This window comes from Pagrus major, chromosome 3 (genome assembly GCF_040436345.1).
Source record: "Pagrus major chromosome 3, Pma_NU_1.0".
NCBI classification, from domain to species: domain Eukaryota; kingdom Metazoa; phylum Chordata; class Actinopteri; order Spariformes; family Sparidae; genus Pagrus; species Pagrus major.
Window position 1 is genome coordinate 1,768,833 of NC_133217.1, and position 18,267 is coordinate 1,787,099.

Here is an 18,267-nt window from a genome sequence, read left to right on the forward strand (position 1 = left end):
ATTTTACTTTAAGATAGGCTGTTTTATGAGTGTTTTATTAGCAATGATGACTGTTTTTCTTCATCGCCTTTATTTTATAACATGTTTCTAATTTATTTTACATCATTGAATAACATTTAATTTAAAGATAGTTTGTTATTTTAAGATAAGTGTTTTTATTAGCAATGACGACTCTTTCTCTTTATTCCATTCCTTTATTCTAACACTAGTTTTTAATCAGCCTCTTTTATTAGATATTTAAATCTTACATTATTCAGACATTTTTCTTTGTATATATATTTTTTGACAGGGTTTTTCCCCCCACAGTGTTGATTGTTTAACTTGTCCTGCACATTTCTTCTATTTGATTTACCTTCATTAATAAAAATCCTCCCCAGCTGAAGGCGGGGCCAGCTGACGCGCGCTCCCGCCTCTCCCGGCGCGCCCCCGCTGCTGTCCTCCCCTCAGCAGATCGGTGAGCAGCTCTGTGTCTCTGTAAAGTTGTCCTGCTGTCTCCTGCTGTCACTTCGCGTCTCTGCTGCTCCAACATGCGTCTCCTCCCGCACACATGGATCTATGCGCTCTGAGAGGAGACTGACCTCCGGCTCCTGCTGCTGCTCGTGTCCGCCTCCAGGTGTCCTTCAGCCGGGGAAACCCTGCGGCTCGAGTCCGAGCGTCTGAACCAACACCGAGCCTTTTTTTTTTTTCCTTCATTTATTTGTTTGCTGCCGCCTCATTTATGGAGCTCAGGAGCTCCGAGTGACTGCCTGTAATATCCGTTCACACCGCTGAAGATGGAGACAGTGATGGAGAGGGAGTGCAGCGCGCTGGGGGGGCTCTTCCAGACTGTCATAGGAGACATGAAGGTAACATGATGAACATTATTATTATTATTATCTGATCAGATTCAGATCCGTGTGGTGAGATGTGCACAGCAGGGCCCCTGGGGGAGGGCCCCTCTGTGCGTCCTGTTGCATCAGAGCAGGAAACAGACATTTTCTCCTGTTTTCAGGCTCATCAGCGCTAATTTGCTAATTATCCAGGAGGGGGGGAGGAGGGGGGAGGGAGGTGGGTGTGTTCAGGCTCTGCTGCCTGCATTTTCAGGATCTGACCGCCTGCAGCTTCCTCCAAAAAAAACAGATTACAGCGCGTAAAGCAGCTTCATCCCGGTGACCGACGCACACTGCTGCAGATTAAAACAGGGGTTGTAATTATGAGAAGGACGTTAATGACATAGGATGTAATGACTCCCGATACAGAACCTGCTTTAGAAAACATGCAATTTAAGAGAAAAGACAACATTTTGTGCTGCAAATGAACAAGAAATGCTGCAAATACAGACACCTTTCTGTGGCACATTAATCAGATTGTTCAGGACAATGACATCAGAGCTGAAACACTGATTGATTAATTAATTGATCAACAGAAACATGACCTACATCCAGCTGATAAACTGAAAGGATCTGCTGCTTTTCTTCATCAATCTTCATTTGTGATCCTGAATGTATGGAAGCCGAGAACAGCCACGCTTATAATTATTTCTCCCATATTTTCCTCATATTTCACAGGGTTCGTAATGATGAGAAGGACGTTAGTGACAAAAGATGCACTGAATTTGATTTTCTGATACAGAACCTGGTTTAAAAACTTGCATATTTAAAGAAAAGACACAGAATTTTGTGCTGCAAATGAACAGGAACTTGTAGGAACATAAATCATTAATTTGTCAGATACAAACAGACACTTTTCTGTTGCACATTAATGAGATTGTTCAGGAAATGACATCAGAGCTGAAACACTAATTGATCAACAGAAACACGACCTACATCCAGCTTTCTTCGTCTGATATGATGACTCACTGAATGTTTTGTGGTTGTGGACTGAAGGTCATTTTAATGGGATTGATGGATATTTGTCAACAAGCTCAGACCTTCAGATTAACTGATTAACGGAGAAGATGATTGCTGAATTAATTTATAATGAAAATAATAATTAGTAGCGATCTTGAATGTATGGCAGCCCAGAACTTAAAGGGTCAGTACGTCTCTGAATCTTGCGTTGGTGCCAGACTGTGGTCACAGCTTAAACCCAACATATATACGTCTTGATGAAGATTATTTGGGGAAAAAAGTAGTGGTTAACGTCCTCTCTGAAGTTTCTTCTTTCATTTTCTGGAGTCATTTCTTCATCAGAAGTCAGACGACGTAGATATGTTGGGTTTTAGTGTGTTTCTCCGAGTATCTCCTCCTTTTCACCGCAGACATTTTGACTCGTCACTGACAGGACTTACTTGGATACTTAATGGTTTGGAGCTTCGTTAACGTTATTGGTCACACTTACGTCGACCCTTCCTTCTTTTTTAAGTTCCTTAAATTGAATCTTTGAATCTTTGAATTCTGACTACGCCACCTGGTGGTGTGGAGAGCTGTTTCCTCTCACGCAGGCGTCGAACGTTAGAGTGAGTTGGCGGTCGTCTGCGGTCTTTGTGGTGCGTTCAAGTGCAGCTGAAGACACAGGCTTTGATGTCAGTTTGGTGTCTGGGCCTTAAAAACACAGAATCGCCAGTGGACATTAAATCTGTCTGGAAACTAGAGAACTAATATTTCATCTTGGTCTTTTTTCTTGTAAGTCGGTGACTTCGTTAGTCTTTGTTTTGATCTCTGGTTTAACGTTTTGTTGAGGGTCTCAGGGTGAACAGACTGTTTGACTGCAGTGTCCTCACAAGTAGCTGGAAGTGTGTGTTGTCGGGGGAGGGGCATCGTGTAGCCACACACACACACACACCTGTTTCCGCGGTGACGTAATAACAGACAGGTGGTTCCTAACAGGTGTAGTGTGGCTGCTTCACAAAGGGAGGTCTGGGAAAGCTGCCACGCCCTCGTCCTCCTCTCTTCCTCTTCTTTCTATTCCTGTCTTCATCACCCGCCGCCTCCTCCTCCTCCTGCTGTCGTCCTGTTTTCTCCCTGCAGCTTGGCCTCCTCCTCTTCTTCCTCTTCCTCATGTCACCTCCTCCATCTTGTCCTCATTTCCTCGCTCTCTTCTCAGTGTTTCCAGCTTCCTTCTTTGATGCCGTTCCTCCCTCTTTTTTTCTCCTCCTCTTCCTCTTTAAATCAAATCTTCATCTCTCGTGCATCTGTTCAGTCAGACGCAGGTTTCCCTTGTCGTGTGGGGAGATTTCTCTGTGTCACTGGAGGAGGCTCCTCTCCTCTGATTGTGTTTTACATACTCAGGTTGTGTCTTTGTGTTTATGTATTCAGGCTGCAGCTTCAGGTGACAGACGCCGTATTTCATCCCTTCATCTTTCTGTTTAATTAAAGGAAAAAAACAATGAGACGTTTTACAACCGCCCAGTTAATGAAGACACGTTATGATGCCGGCTGCGTGTCACTAATAATGAGCAGCATAAAAGAAGTGGATGTGGCCTCGTGTCTGCAGGTTTAAGGCGCTAACAGCCAGCAGGGGGTGACTCCACTGGTTTCAAAAATAAATCTGATTGTATAGAAGCATATGAGGAAATTACGCAACTTCAAACTCATCTTACGTCAGACTGTAAAAGATGACCTAAACGTTATAATTTCTCCGGTAAAGTGAGCATGTAGAGATGCTCTACACATGCACATTATGTTACAGCGCCCCCTAGTGTTGCAGAAAAAACACTTTGATGCTCATATAGTCGGGTCGGTTCCTTTGTTGAGGGTCTGATGTAACATTTCCTGTCTGCAGGTCGACCTCACCTTCGCTCAGCGTCGTACATCCTCGCGCTCGTGTTTCTGTTTGCTGTTCGTCGTGCTCACATCATTGTGCTGCTTAAACTGAAGCCGACACATTACTGTTGATCCGTTTAAGTGGAACCGATCTGCATGTTTCCCCCCCCGGAGGAGGAACTGGCTCATCTTCTCTTCTGCTGTCAGCTGTGTTTATCTCCTGGTGAACTGAAGGCTTACTGTCGCTGCTGTGAAGTTTTTAAACAGTATATACTCATCAAGTGTCGTCAGAGTCCAAAGTGACATCTTCAAACAGTTCAGAACCAAATGATACTGAATTTATAATCATTTAAAACGGCAAAATCCTCCCATGTGAGAGTCTGGACCCAGAGGATGGGTCGTATATTTATCAAACCTGTTGGCATTTAATTTTTGGATAATAGACCATTTGGTTAATCCACTAATTATTTCAGCATTAGGGAGATAATTGATGATTTAGAAGCTTAGATTAAACTTTCTGGGTCCACAGAACCAACAGTTTCAACATGTGCAGAGGTGTTAAAAGTCCTCACATTCAGTCCAGTAGAAGTTCAGATACTTGTGTATAAACAGACTCTGGTAAACGTAGAAGTACTGATTCAGCTTCTTTACTCCAGTAAAAGTAATAGAGTACAGGCTCTGACATGTACTCAGAGTATCAGAGTAAAAAGTCTCCCTCTGAAGGACATTTGTGGTCAAAGCTAACTGAAGCTCACGTCAGATTAATATAATTCAAAGACTATTAAAGTTAAAGGTAGAGTCAGTAGGATTTGTCCCAGCTGTTCCTGAACGCACCACAAAGATAGTTGATGGTTGAGTCTCATTCCCAGGACGTCAAATAGACACATGTTGGGTTGGTAAAGCGTCCGAGCAGCAACAAAGTGAGAAAATAAGAAAATCTCTGCAGATACGAGACACTAACACGCCTTTTCTCCCCATTCCAGCCTCCCTCTCTGTCTGTTTACGTCTTCTTACGTCTTTGTTTCGTCTCGCTGCGTCTGCCGTGAGTGATGTGCTCTGATAGGTCCACATCAGTCTTGTGATGTTGGGAAATAACAGTAATCCATAATTCACCTCAAATGCATCAAACTAAAGTAACGAGCCTGTTTTGAAAATGTGAGGAGGAGAAAGTTCAGATGTTTGTGTTCAGATGTAGAGAGGGAAAGTCACAGAAATACTCCAGTACAGTACAGATACCTGAAACATCTGCTGAAGTATGAAGGATTTGTTAGTTTCCACCTCCTGACATGTGGTTCAGTTTGTCGTCTGTCTGTGTTTACCAGATTCTGCACTGATATCTTTGCAAATGTCTGAGTGTTTCTCGAAACTTGTGCTCCAACTGTGTCTGGAGCAGCTGTAGATGAAGCCTGGAGGGACAGATGAAGTAAAGTAAATATCTCTGTAGTTCTACATTTAAAGTCATTTTCTGAGGCATTGACACGTCAGGGCAACACATGTTTAATATAATATTAATTAATCAGAGATTTACCGTATATTTTTAGTGTTTTAAAGGTACAAATGTCTCAGATCTTGTTTGAATTTAACCATCTAACAGTGATTTCCTCGGATGTGAGTCAACGTGGTTCAGTTCTCCAGAACAGACTTAACAATTATTCCCCTCGAGAGTCGGACAATTGACAGGAAGCAGATTGTGTCGTAATGTAATAACTGCAGCTCCACCAACACAAACCATCAAAATAAAACTCACGTCTCTGTTTAAAAAAAGACGTCTTAGACTGAGCTGCAACTGAGACGCTAAATTAAAATCAAACTGTAGCTTTGTGACCTTGTTACTGTGTGTGTGTGTGTGTGTGTGTGTGTGTGTGTGTGTGTGTGTGTGTGGTTTAAAGTAATGCCGTTGAGCCTATTAGCTGAATGCTAATCACCATTTATCTTGAACTGAGCCCTCGTCTTAATCACCTCTGAGCTAAAATAATCCCGCTCTCTCTGGTTTTTTTTGGCGGGGGGTGGTGGTGGTGCTGTGTATCAGAGTCCAGATCGTCATGGAAACCTCACGGGCAGAGCTGATGCATTGGTTTTGGTGCCTCGGCCAAATGGGTCACTTCTTTTTTTGTTGTTGTTGTTGTTGTCGGTGCGTTCTTATTGGCTGCGACTCTCACTGACGGTCTGTTTTGGCTCGATGGTGTTTTTAATGTCGGACATCAGGTCCAGTTCTTCTGGTTTTGACACATTTTCCACACAAAAGTGGGCTTTTTATGACAAATGCTCGAGGACATGAACGTTATTCTTTCAAGCAATCACAATTTTGTGAAATCGTCCGAACATTCTTGACAAATCATGTAAAGTTTTGAAGGCGATTTATTATTATTCAAAGGTTTTAAGACTTTATCCCAACATTTGTCTGGTAAAGCTGGACGCTGATCTGCAGCTCATACAATCACAAAGTAACTAAAAGTGTACCCGCATGTTTAATTGCATTCTGATTCCTTTGTTAAGATGTAAAACATGGCTGATCAGTTGATAGGCCTCATGTTTGAACACTGTAGGCTGTCATTTTTTATCTGTTCTGTCTGATATTTTTCAAGTTTTTAATACTCTTATCAACATGGGAGTGGACAAAAATGCTTCTTAATGCAAATGTATGTTTATTATTATTGCAAAAACCCAAAACGATGACAGATACTGTGCAGAGTATTCTCCAGAATAACCTCAAAGGTCCTGCACGCTCAAAGAAATATACTGAAAGCCCAACAAGCAACAACAGATGGACACACTGGCCTGAATGTAACACTCTTTAGTAACGTTAACACAATGTAGTGTCCAACAAGGTTCACTAAACAATGATGAAACCACAACGGATTAAACAAATGAGCCACATTGTGCTAATCGATCTTCAGTGAGCTGTTTTTAGTCTTTGTGCTAAGCTACAAGCTAAGGTCAAGTTGATCTGCAGGTCCATTTTCTCTGAACACATGCAAAATGGTGTCTCATTGAGCTTCAGCCACACCCAATGTGAGATGACACTCTTATTTGTTCTGTTCTGTTGAATGGTAAAACAAGGGAGCAGCTTCTCCTCATGAACCAGCCAGTGATAAACCCACAAACATGTGGACCATCAGGGTGTTCTGGTGGCCTCCAGCTTTAAGATGCTGCTGGTGTGAGTCCCCAGAGTCTCACCTGAGGACCTTTACAGAGATGTTGGTGGATGGTAGAAAAAAGCCTGGACTGAAGCAGAGATTCAGGCTTTTTAATTGGCTTGAACACCACAGAAGAAGACAGTCGCGCTCTGAGGAATCAGATTTGTGTTCGGTGATAAAGGAGAAACAAACAGGGGTTTCTCTGTTTAAAGCCCGTGCAGGCGCTCACAGAGCCAAAGGACTCCTGAAGGACCGCCTCCGGTTGTTGCCACGGTGACAATTTATGTCCTCGGTGACTGATTGATGCAGCGGCCCTGCCCTCGCCTCGCTGCACGTCAGAGAGAGAGAGAGAGAGAGAGAGGGGATGTAATGAGATGTGGGTTCATATATATATATACAGTGTGATGATGAATGAGTGATGAAGAACAGGAAGATTAAATGACGGAGAAAAATGGAAAGAAAAGAGTGTGAGTGACAAAATGAGTGTTTGAATATGAACGAGAGAAACAAAGAAAGCAAATGTGTGACACAGAAAATGTGTGAGTGTGTGTTTGGGTGAGGATGATGCATGCACGTGTGACTCTCCCCCCTCTCCCCACAAATCCTTCTCTGTCTGAAGCCCCTCTGCAGCTGCAGCAGCAGCAGCAGCAGCAGCGTTACCATAGCAACGGTAGCCAGGCGATGACGCTGGGCATCACTCTCACGAGCTGAACAAGGCTGAACACACACACACACACACACACACACACACACACACACACACACACACACACACACAGAGGAGTGACGCTGAGGAAGGCGACGCCCACAAAGTGCAGTGCAGGAATATAAAGGTGATGCTGCTGCAGGTTCGTGTTGTGAGATATTGATCACTTTAATTGTCGCTGCTTCACCAGCCGGCACGTCTGCGCTGAAAGAAACGAGGAACAAAAGCATCGATTCTGGTTCTGACCGATTCTTAAAGGAACAGTTCACTCAAAAATGAACATATAACTCAGAAGACTGGAGACGTGACTTGGACGAGGTGGCTGGAAAACAGCTCCAGAATAAAAGTACACAAAGCTTCAGGGACGTTCACGTACTGTTCTTGATTTAGGCTTCTACTGCTGCATATGTAATCTTTATTTATTTGTACTGGGCTTTTCAGAACCAGAATTACAGCCCGTTGTCACTCCCATCCATCCATCCATCCATCCACCCCTCTAGCATCTCTTCTTAAAGCGCCCCTCTCCTGCAGTAGTATAAAGAATGAGTAGAGTCTGATTCCTGTGATGACCGGTGTGGCTGGACTTTACTCCAGGAGACGGGTCGGTGTCCAGTGTGTGACCAAGACTCAAGATTGATTTGTTTTGAAGTTGTAAGCGTTGTCGTCGGTTCAGCTAACTTCCTGTCCGTTTTGCAGTAAACTCCTCCCTCCTCTCTTCGTCACCACACTTGCACGACGAGACGGCTCTCTTTGTCTTTTTATTTTCTTCCAGTGTTTTCCTCCGCTTGGTTTGTTTGGTAGTACTAGAGTAGGGGGAGGAGAGACATGAGTGACTGATCAAACAGTGATTACTGTTGGAATAATGAGCTTTTAATTCTAATAATATTACCAACAGCTGCTTTAATGTACGTGAACAAAACAAGTGTTTTATTTACCCACAGCATGCTGTTCTCCTAAACCTGACAACGTTGTTTTTGTGGCTAAACCAAATCAAACTGTGAGGTTCTCCCAACATCTAATCGGACGTTGCATATTGATTATTGCTAACTCGCGTGAAGCCCCTGACGTTAGAGGGCTGAGTAGAGCGTTAAAGCTTCAGGCCGCTGACCAGCCGAGTGTTTGACGAGCTGAGTTTCTCATTATTTTCATACAGATGACGTAAACGCTGATTTTTTAATTCTCAGCTTCTTGTAGTAATTGTGAATGTGGGTTAAAGTGGTGACACAGTTGTGAGTCTGTGCTCCAGAATCCAGAGAGTGAAGCTGCTCTGATGTTTCTCTGCAGCAGAAAAAAGCCCCACCCGCCCCAAAAACATCAGGGGACTCCCGCTGACATGAGAAGCGTACCCCAGTTTCTCCCTCCGTGCAGCCGTACCGCACTGCAGCGTTTTGGTTTTTTGTATGTGTCTCATATTAAACCCACAAACTGTATTTGCATGCCTTGGGGGGTGCTTGTTTGGCTTCCTGTAGACGGGCGGGGGTGGGTGGGGCGTATGGATCCGGTGGTTATTGATCCGTCTCCCTGCTGTCTGTTGGCTCACGGCTGCATCACGATTTATGTGTTGTGGTGGAGCCAGACGATCAGAGCATGGGCTGAACTTTACGTGAGGAGGAGTTTGTGTTTGTAGTTCAGTCAAGATATGTTTAATATACATTTAAAAAGAAAACAAAGCCTCGTACTGATCATCAACACAGAATAAAGTTTTGTGGGTCAAAGCAACACTTGAACAGGATTTTATGAACCTTCCATAATAAAACGATTATTAATCCGTCTTCATTCGTTCTGATATATTGTCCTCTTTCTCTCTTCAGGGCAGTTATCCTGTGTGGGACGACTTCATCAGCAAGGCCAGTAAACTACAGTCACAGCTCAGGTAAAACACACACACACACACACACACACACACACACACACACACACACGCGCTCGCCAGTTTTTGTATCTGCTCGTGTTTTCTTGCGTTGCCAACACATCCTTGTACCTAAACGATTGAATACGTCATTTTCCAAGGACTCCCAGTGTGACATATCGCACTGTATATAAATGTTGGAGAGACCTGGTGACAATCACACCGGACCTTCATCTTCACCTACTTTTATTTAGGGCTGTCCTGGAGACCATTTTCGGAGCTTCAAAGCTTTATTGAGAGTTTCCAATGAAGTATTGGCAGCGGGGGTTTTTTGGGCAGGCGACACAAAACTTTACGTTCCTTAAACATGCGGTCAGGAGAGGATGCTTTTCTGCACGTGGCAGGTCTTTATGTGGGCGAGTTTTGAGACTCATTAAACACCTTACAGGAGCTCCATGTCTGGCTCTTTATAAGTCTTTTGCCTCCTTTTCCATGCAGCTGATGCAACATCTTCTCTTTCAAACTCTTCCCTCTTTTCCCAAACCCTAAAGAATTAAAATACGGATTCAGATGTTGCTATACTTTGGAAACGGACTAAGCTTTAAAAGCATTTGGGTCGGCCCTACTTCCTGGATGAAAGTCTTTCTCCTTTCCTCTCCGCCACTGGAGATCATAGCCCGATAATAAACTTAAACATGGGTCGAAATGAACCGCCTGCACAGATGACGTAGGGCTGGTGAGGAAGGGCTGTAAACTGTAGTGTCTTCATCTCTTGTCTGCAGTAAACCACCATCACACAGATCATAGCAAACGAATACATTTAAATAAAACGTTCTGTTAAAAGAATCGGATCGGTAGAGCGCTCTGACGTCACATTCTGACTTGTGTGAGCAGGAAAAGCACAAAACAACATTGTAAACCTGCAGGACAGGTTTCAGATGTTACCTCCACAGAGTGTGTTCAAACTGAAACTCATTAAACGTCATTAAAAAGAGACGTGTGTGCACAGGTAGCACACACACACACACACACACACACACACACACAAACACACACATGTTGAGTCTGTGTGACCTGAGCTCATGAAAATCTAATCAGTCCGTATCATTAAGTGTTTAAATGTCAGGCTCACCTCTCCTGTTCTGTCACCTCGTCCCTGGTGCTCAGGTTCACTGACTCCACACACACACACACACACACACACACACACACACACACACACACACACACGTGCCACAGAAGGTCACACACACACACAAAGAAACATTCACATATAAACCGCAAACATACACTTAGACATTAATTCATCATGGACACAAACACACACATGAATACAGTCGCTCCTTTCAGCCATTAACCACCCACCAACATCCACCTTCACACACACACACACACACACACTCACACTCACACGTGCACAACTTAATTAACCTTCTGTGGCTGGCAGAGATTAATGATGCCACCATAAAGTCATTATCAGTGAGACGGATCAGCAGCCGCCTCCAGAGATCCTGCATGAGGCCAGAGGTCGGCGGAGGTCACAGCTGATGATAAACATCCTCCCTCCTCTTCCTCACCACAACACATCAGGACAGAATCTGGCTTTAAAGGAGCATACCGGTGCTTTTGTATGTGTTACCCTGTAAATGTAGCTTCCCCTGCCGCAGATCATCTGCCGTGGTTAGAGCGACTGTACTTCAGAGACTCTCAGAGGCTTGAAACTGGCTCATCTTCACCCCAAGATCAAGGTTAACATCAGAGCATACAGTGGTCATTGTCATTGGAAACAGACGTTTACCTGCTAAAGCAAGGCAGAAACAAAAGATCAACAAAAACAAAAGCACATTAAGGAGAAGAATCGTGATTTGCTGTTATAATTATATATAAATGCAGAATAATAATAATTAATAACTTAACCCTTCTTCCGTTGTGTCTCTCAGGACGACGTTTGTTGCTGTAGCAGCCTTCCTGGACGCTTTTCAGAAGGTGGCCGACCTCGCAACCAACAGCCGAGGTACGTGTGTGTGTGTGTGTGTGTGTGTGTGTGTGTGTGTGTGTGTGTGTGTGTGTGTGTGCGTGTCTCATATATGAAGTGTTTGTCTTTGGGTTGTAAAGTCTCACAGCTGCTGTTTGTGGGTTTTATGCTCAGAGATGAATCTGTTGTTGTTGAAGGACGTTGGACTGGTGGTGAGATGGCTGATGATGGTGATGCTGCTGGTTGTGTCGTTGCTGGCTGCACCACCTCGTTCCCTGAAGTGTTGAATAGTTGTTCACCTGACAAACTGCTGGAACTGAAAATCACAGATGAGTCTGAACATCAGAGTTGAGTTTCAGTGACCTTCATGATGAGCTGGTTTTTAGATTGACGTAAGAATAATGTCATGAACTCAGATTGTATCGATTGAAGGAAGCAGATATAAAATCCATGAATCACACAGCTCTTGCCATCAACTCAGAGATCAATTATTTGTCATATTAAAGTCGTCTTTGTGTCGTTAGTCACCTAAATATTTTGTTGCTGTGCACAAATTGTGGTGTTAAATTAACATCAATAAACTCATTAATTAGCTGACACCATTTCAGAATCAGGGCAACAACTAACTACAACTAATGATTTTGTCATCATCGATTAATCAGGTCATTTAAACATTAAAGTTGGCTTCAAAATAAAATAGTTGCATGTCACACAGCTTAAATTACATTTATCTTCATTATAAATGAAGGCAGATTACTGTATTTTATTGATTTTGACCAATATGTTTTTTTCAGGGCCGATAAAGATACTTATGATTATTAGTAATCAATGAGACAGATGAACCGAGCTGTGCCGAAGTTCAATGTAGGAGTTTCCATTTTCTGCTACTTTATACTCCCACTCCTCTACATTTATTTCATAACTTTATTCACTAGGTACTTTGCTTTCGATTGCTCCTTTTGTCAAATCAACAGTCCAAAACTGTAAAACTCTTCATCTGCTGTCGTGAATGACAAAGAAAAAAACACAGCAAATGTTTGACATTTCCTCTTGAGAAAAACACTGCAGGAATGAATCAATAGCAACATAATTGGTGGTTAATTTCCTGTCAGCTGATCATCGCAGCTCAGAACTGACGGCTTCAAAATGTCTCAGACTCATCAGGTCTGTGATGAAAGCCAGATAATAACCTGCATCACAGCTCATTTAGTCTCATCAGCTGATAGATGTGACTGATGTGAAACCATCCTGCTGGAGGCCACGCCCACAGGAAGTGAAGCAACCCTTCAAAATAAGGTGACCTGCTTGAGAAGCCTTTGGGGCGTTTAGTCGTAGTTTGATCTGAACGCTGAGGCTGATGATGGAGTCTCTCTTAGTGATTCGTGCTCCTCAGTCTCAGCAGCAGCAGGAGGCCTCAGCGTTGTGTTGTTATTGTCGTGAGGCAGTTTGCACGTCTTCTATCGATTTGTACTTTTTTCATTATTGACAAATGATCAGAGGAGGCTGTCGGCCCGATCACTGAGCTGGAACATCGATAGAGGTCGCTTCCTGGATTGATTACACGAAGCAGGAAGGCTTGATGGGCACCCCGCTCGGGTTGTGTGTGTGTGTGTTGTTGTTTCAGTGTTCAGTTTTGTGTATTTTGTTTTGGGAAACTCTGTCTTTAAGGTTGACTGTGTGTGTGTATTTATGTGTGTGTGTGTGTGTGGGATGTAGGCCAGCTTCCTGTTGAGGCGACTCGCCGTCACAATGACAACAGTAGCCGAGGAAACAATCAGTCAACGCCGCGATGATTCTAGGGCTCTGGGTCACAGCCGCTCTGTAATTGACTCTGTGTGATCGTGTGTGTGTGTGTGTGTGTGTGTGTGTGTGTGTGTGTGTGTGTGTGTGTGTGGTGTATTAGCTGCTACACCTGGAGCTGTGTGTCGAATTATTGGTTTCTTTCAGCAACTGTTGGAGCAGATTAGAGGTTTGTGGAGCCACACCCAGCCGTCCTCGACTTCCTCCTCCGACCTCGTCGTGTACCGACTGTACATTACAGCGCATGCTGCTAAATTAACTACTAATTGTTTTACATTGTGCTGACAAATGTAATCTTTGGCTGTATTGTGTGTTCAGTACTGGAGTGGTGGATAAATGTACCATCCGGAGTCTCTACTGTGGTTCATTTTAGGAACAAAAGCAACAACTCTGATGGAGCTTTACTATGAATAAATATCTGGTAAGAGGCTGCAAGATGATAAAGAAAGTGGGACAGCAGAAACAAAAACATTTCTGCTGCTCAATCTTTTCTCTATTATTTTCATTTTGATTGTGAGATGCTGGTTTTCTGCCAGTTTTTGCCTCCTTGGGTTGGTGAAGAAGTATCTCGGGGTCTTGTTCACGGGTGATGGGGAAAATGGAGCGTGAGATGAACAGGCTGGTGTTGCGCCAGACCGTCGTGGTGAAGAGGGAGCTGAGCTGTGGGTAGTGAGAACGAGATTGCGGATACAAGCAGCCGAAATGAGCTTCCTCCGTAGTGTAGCCGGGCTCAGGCTTAGAGATAGGTCGAGGAGCTCGGAGTAGAGCCGCTGGTTCAGGCATCTGATCAGGATGCCTCCTGGGCGCCTCCCCTTGGAGGTTTTCCAGGCACAACCAACTGGGAGGAGACCCCAGAGAGACTCAACCCGCTGGAGCAATTATATATATCATCTGGCCTGGGAACGCCTCAGGATCACCCAGGAGGAGCTTGAAAGCGTTACTTCAGAGAAGGAATAGCCTGCTGCCTCCGCGACCCGACGCCGGATAAGCAGAAGACAATGGATGGATGGATGGATGGATGGATGGATGGATGGATGGATGGTTACTGGAGGGTCTTTAGTCCTCTAAAAACGTCTCAAATTAAACAGTCTGAGGAGGAAGAAATCACACTGTGGTTGAACTGTGACAGTTTGTGAGTAGAAATTGCTTCACTTCTGACCGATATGCAGTTTTTGAGGCGGTTGCTGACTCCGATATCGGGGAGTAAAAGACTCCGATGGCGATATATCGGCCGATATCCACGTTAATTTTGCAGTCATCCCTCAAATGTGGTTATCCAACACTTGACACTCAAATATAATAATTGTAAATCACCCCGAGCATCATTTTCTACACTGTGTTCTTTAAAACCAAAATGTTTTCTGTGACAGGCCAATAATATGAGCCAACAGGATCTCAAGCCTGAAAGTTTTGAACACAACCCAACAGTTTCCGGTATCGTTCCTGTGAAAAGCACGTGATAAAACAAACCTCTCTGATGATGAAGCTGATTGTAGCTCGGTCGTCTGTTTGTGTCTGAGGCTATTCTGTGTTTCTGTATTCTGTTTGACCTGCAGACACGAGTCAACTCTGACAGATGTCTTGAATTATTCAATTCATATTGAGTTCCTCCCAGAACAGTCAGCTCAGTCGCACCCTCATACAGCAGATTTCTGGAGGGATGGAGGGAAATGGTTTTACATTTTAGGCCAAAACAGATAAAATATCGGATGAAGAGAGGACGATGTGCTGTAGAGGAATGGATGGCAAATGGGAGAGGAGGAAGAGGAGGGCAGATGGCGATGGGGAGAGATGGGAAGGATGGATGGAGGGATGGAGGGGGGAGGAGGCTGTCGGCTGCCATGTCCAGCCGGCTGCTACTGGTGCTCATGGCAACAAGATGGAAATCACTGCAGGATCCAGTCTGAGCAAAACAACAGTTATCTTATCTGATCTGATCTTATATTAAATGATGAATTGATTTTTTTAACCCAATCGACAGAATAAATCTTGACAGTGTGCATTTCTGCAAACCCACAAATGTGTTGAAACTTAACATTTCTTCAGTTTATTTTCAGTTGTATGTTGTGACATCGCTGAGCTTATTCTCTGGTCAGGTTTAGCCACAAAGATCCACTTTGTTCGGGTTCAGAAAACATCATGTTGTGGCTTAAAGATACCACAGACACAGCTGGAACATGTCACGAGGCCTCCTTAAAGATATCCACTGGTTTGAGGTCTTGAACAGCGGTCACTGGCTTGCCATCCTGTAACTTTACCTCCTGAGATGACCATCAGTGATCCTGAACATGTAATGTGAACGTGATATTTTGAACAGTTTGTCCTGGACACTGGGCTGTGATTTTTTATTTTCACTTAAAGACAAAGGAGTGAACAACAGAACCGCTCCAGGTGGGTTCACCCCGATGGTATTTCCGGTTTTTGATCGCAGGAACTCTCCTCACTGATCAGCATCGGCAGTTTGATGTAAACGTTCAATAAAGTGGACGATCTCATCACATCCAACACTGAAACACAAAACACTACGGAGATGAGACACAGCGGGCGTCCTCCTCTCTCTACCTGTTATTGTGTATGCGTGTGTGTGTGTGTGTGTGTGTGTTGGTCCGTGGTTACCATAGCAACCTGCTGCCAGGGAGGATTTCGTCCCTTAAAGGGGCCGGTGAGCGCCGTCGCTTTGGCAGAGGCCACGTCAACATGTCAACACCTGGGAACCTGGTTGGACGGAGGAGGAGGAGTAGGAGGAGGAGGAGGAAGGACAGGAGAGGAGATACGAAGGTGAGACAGAAGGTGAAAGGACAGAGAGAGGAGGTGTTAGAGAGGAGAGGAGAAAAGACCTGAGGAGCGGAGGAGACTGGAGAACGGAGAGGCAGAAGGACATTCAAGAAAGACAGGACAGAAGGACGGGAAGTGAAGAGAAGTGAGATGGAAAAGAGCAAAGGAGACGAGGAAGGAGGAAAACAAAGGACGTGAGGACACTAAGAGAAGAAGAAGGGAAAGAGTTTGAGAGATGAGAGGAGCAACGAAGGGAAAAATGGAAAGAGGGAGGAGGGAAGGAGGATAAAGGAAAGTGGTTTATATGGTTTATTAAACACAACATCAGTATTTCATTTTTAAATATCACGGTTACTATCGAGGCTGATACACCTCGCCCCCCTATAACGGAAACTGGAAACTCCAGTTGATATTTTTAGCTGTTTTCTGATATTTAATAGACCAAAGGGACAATAACATCAGCAGGTTAATCAATACCGGTCCGGCTGCGGCTCAGGAGGTGGAGCGGGTCGTCTCATCATTTCAGGGTTGGTGGTTTTGATCTCCAGCTCCTCCCGTCCACATGTCGACGTGTCCTTGATGGCGCAGGTTGGATGGCAGCTCTGTGAAAGTGTGAGTGTGTGATTGAGAGGCAAGTCGTAAATCTTTGTCCTTTCATGAAAATCATCAGCAGTCACAGCCGTGGTTGTAAATGTTTGTTGTTGTGTCACCTTGAAAAAGTCTGGAGTTTCATCAAACAACATCTGGAAACCTCCCAGAGAATCCTTGAAGCTGACATCCAGATGAGAGTGGAGGCTGTTTTTTTTTTTTTTAACACCATCTGCTCAGAGTCGGCCTGTTAGCTGCAGTAAACTGAAGTGGACCCTTAATATTCCCAGTTTAGTCTCGTGCTGTCAGAGCGTCGCTGTCACGTCGGCAGCCTAACTGCCGGCTGTAAAAACTGTCGCAGCTCGAGAGCCACAAAAGGCTTTAAAGGCCAGATGTTGTTGTGGAGGTCGAAACAGTCCCGACGTGTCGTGGTTAAACTGTGGGAGCAGAGCTGCAGCTGACGTCCAGCTCCCAGTGGAGACAAACACCAGCGTCATCTAGAGCCATAACTTCTTTTAAACCGTGACGTAAACCTTTATTTATTCATATCTGATCGTTAAACATCTCTCTCCGAAGCCACGGTCATTAATGTGCTGCTAACAGCCTCCACTCTTCTGCTTTCAGTCTGTCCGCCCGATGTTGAACCTGCTGCAGGGAACTGATCCCATCTAGTGTCGTATAATCAAACGTATCTCCACAACACCAGAGAAAGTCTGACTGCACCCGTTATCTTTATAGTGTAGAGGAAACACTGTTTATGTTTCTCCACACCGGCCTTCGTCAGCAGCCTCACGCGTCTGCATGTAGATTTGGTAAAATGTCACATTTTCAAATTGAGTTTTTTGACTTTTTGGTGCGGTGCGTTTCCTGATGTGGACCAAACAACCGGACAGAGACCTCTTGAAATTGTGGATCTCAGTCCGACTCCGGTGAAACTCTGAGTTTGTTTTAATCTGTGAAAGTAAAGAAGACCAACTGTATAATTTTGTGATGAACTGTCGAGCAAGATATTTTTGTAATCAGTCAAGATTATTTAGCTACTATAGTAAAATACTAGTATGAGTTATTTCCTCTGCACATGTTTTGACAAATCACATTGTTTTACTTTGGTATGTTGAATGGCACTACACTACCCATGAGCCTTTGCAGCTGAAACTGTTGTTACAAGTAACAAATTATCCTATCCAATCCACATATATTCCTGAATTCATGCTCAACCTCGAACTTTACATCTTCATTAGCAGCACAGCAACTCAATAGCTGCATGGAGGTGAGTGGATGATTCTGACCGCAGTGCACTCTGGGATTCGTAGTTCTCTTCTGTCCTATAGTTGTCTGATAGCTTTGACATTTTTAAATGAATAAGAAGGAGTTTCATGGCCTTACATTGTCCTCAGGTGATGATAGATTTTGATTTTATTTTAATAATTGTAAACATGACACTCAGATGTTGTTGCAGTCAGACAGGCGGCCTGTTGGATGTTTACGTGAGCTGCGTTCAGCTCGTTTGTGCCAGTTTGTAAGTGTGTGTTGGGTTTTTAAGACGGACTGAAGTGAAGTGAATCCCTGTGGATGCTGCTGCAGTCAGTATCCGCAGTGTGTGTGTGTGTGTGTGTGTGTGTGTGTGTTTGTGGGGTTGAGGCAGATGGCCTCCTTTGGCAGCTCGTCATTTAATGATATCATCTCAGTCGCAGGTGAGTGATGTCATATCTGCAGTAAAAACACACGCCGGTGTTTTTAGGATCTTCGTGAAG

General features: G+C 44.1%; 1 protein-coding gene across 1 annotated transcript in view; it reads left to right on the plus strand.

The window, feature by feature from the left end:
- Positions 1-499: 499 nt before the first annotated feature.
- Positions 500-18,267, plus strand: part of LOC140993423 (protein MTSS 1-like) — a 53,727-nt gene continuing 35,959 nt past the window's right edge. The window contains exons 1-3 of the mRNA XM_073462851.1: positions 500-845; positions 9,338-9,399; positions 11,316-11,389. Coding sequence (XP_073318952.1) covers positions 774-845; positions 9,338-9,399; positions 11,316-11,389 — 208 coding nt within the window. The 5' untranslated portion in view covers positions 500-773. The remainder of the gene's footprint in view (positions 846-9,337; positions 9,400-11,315; positions 11,390-18,267) is intronic.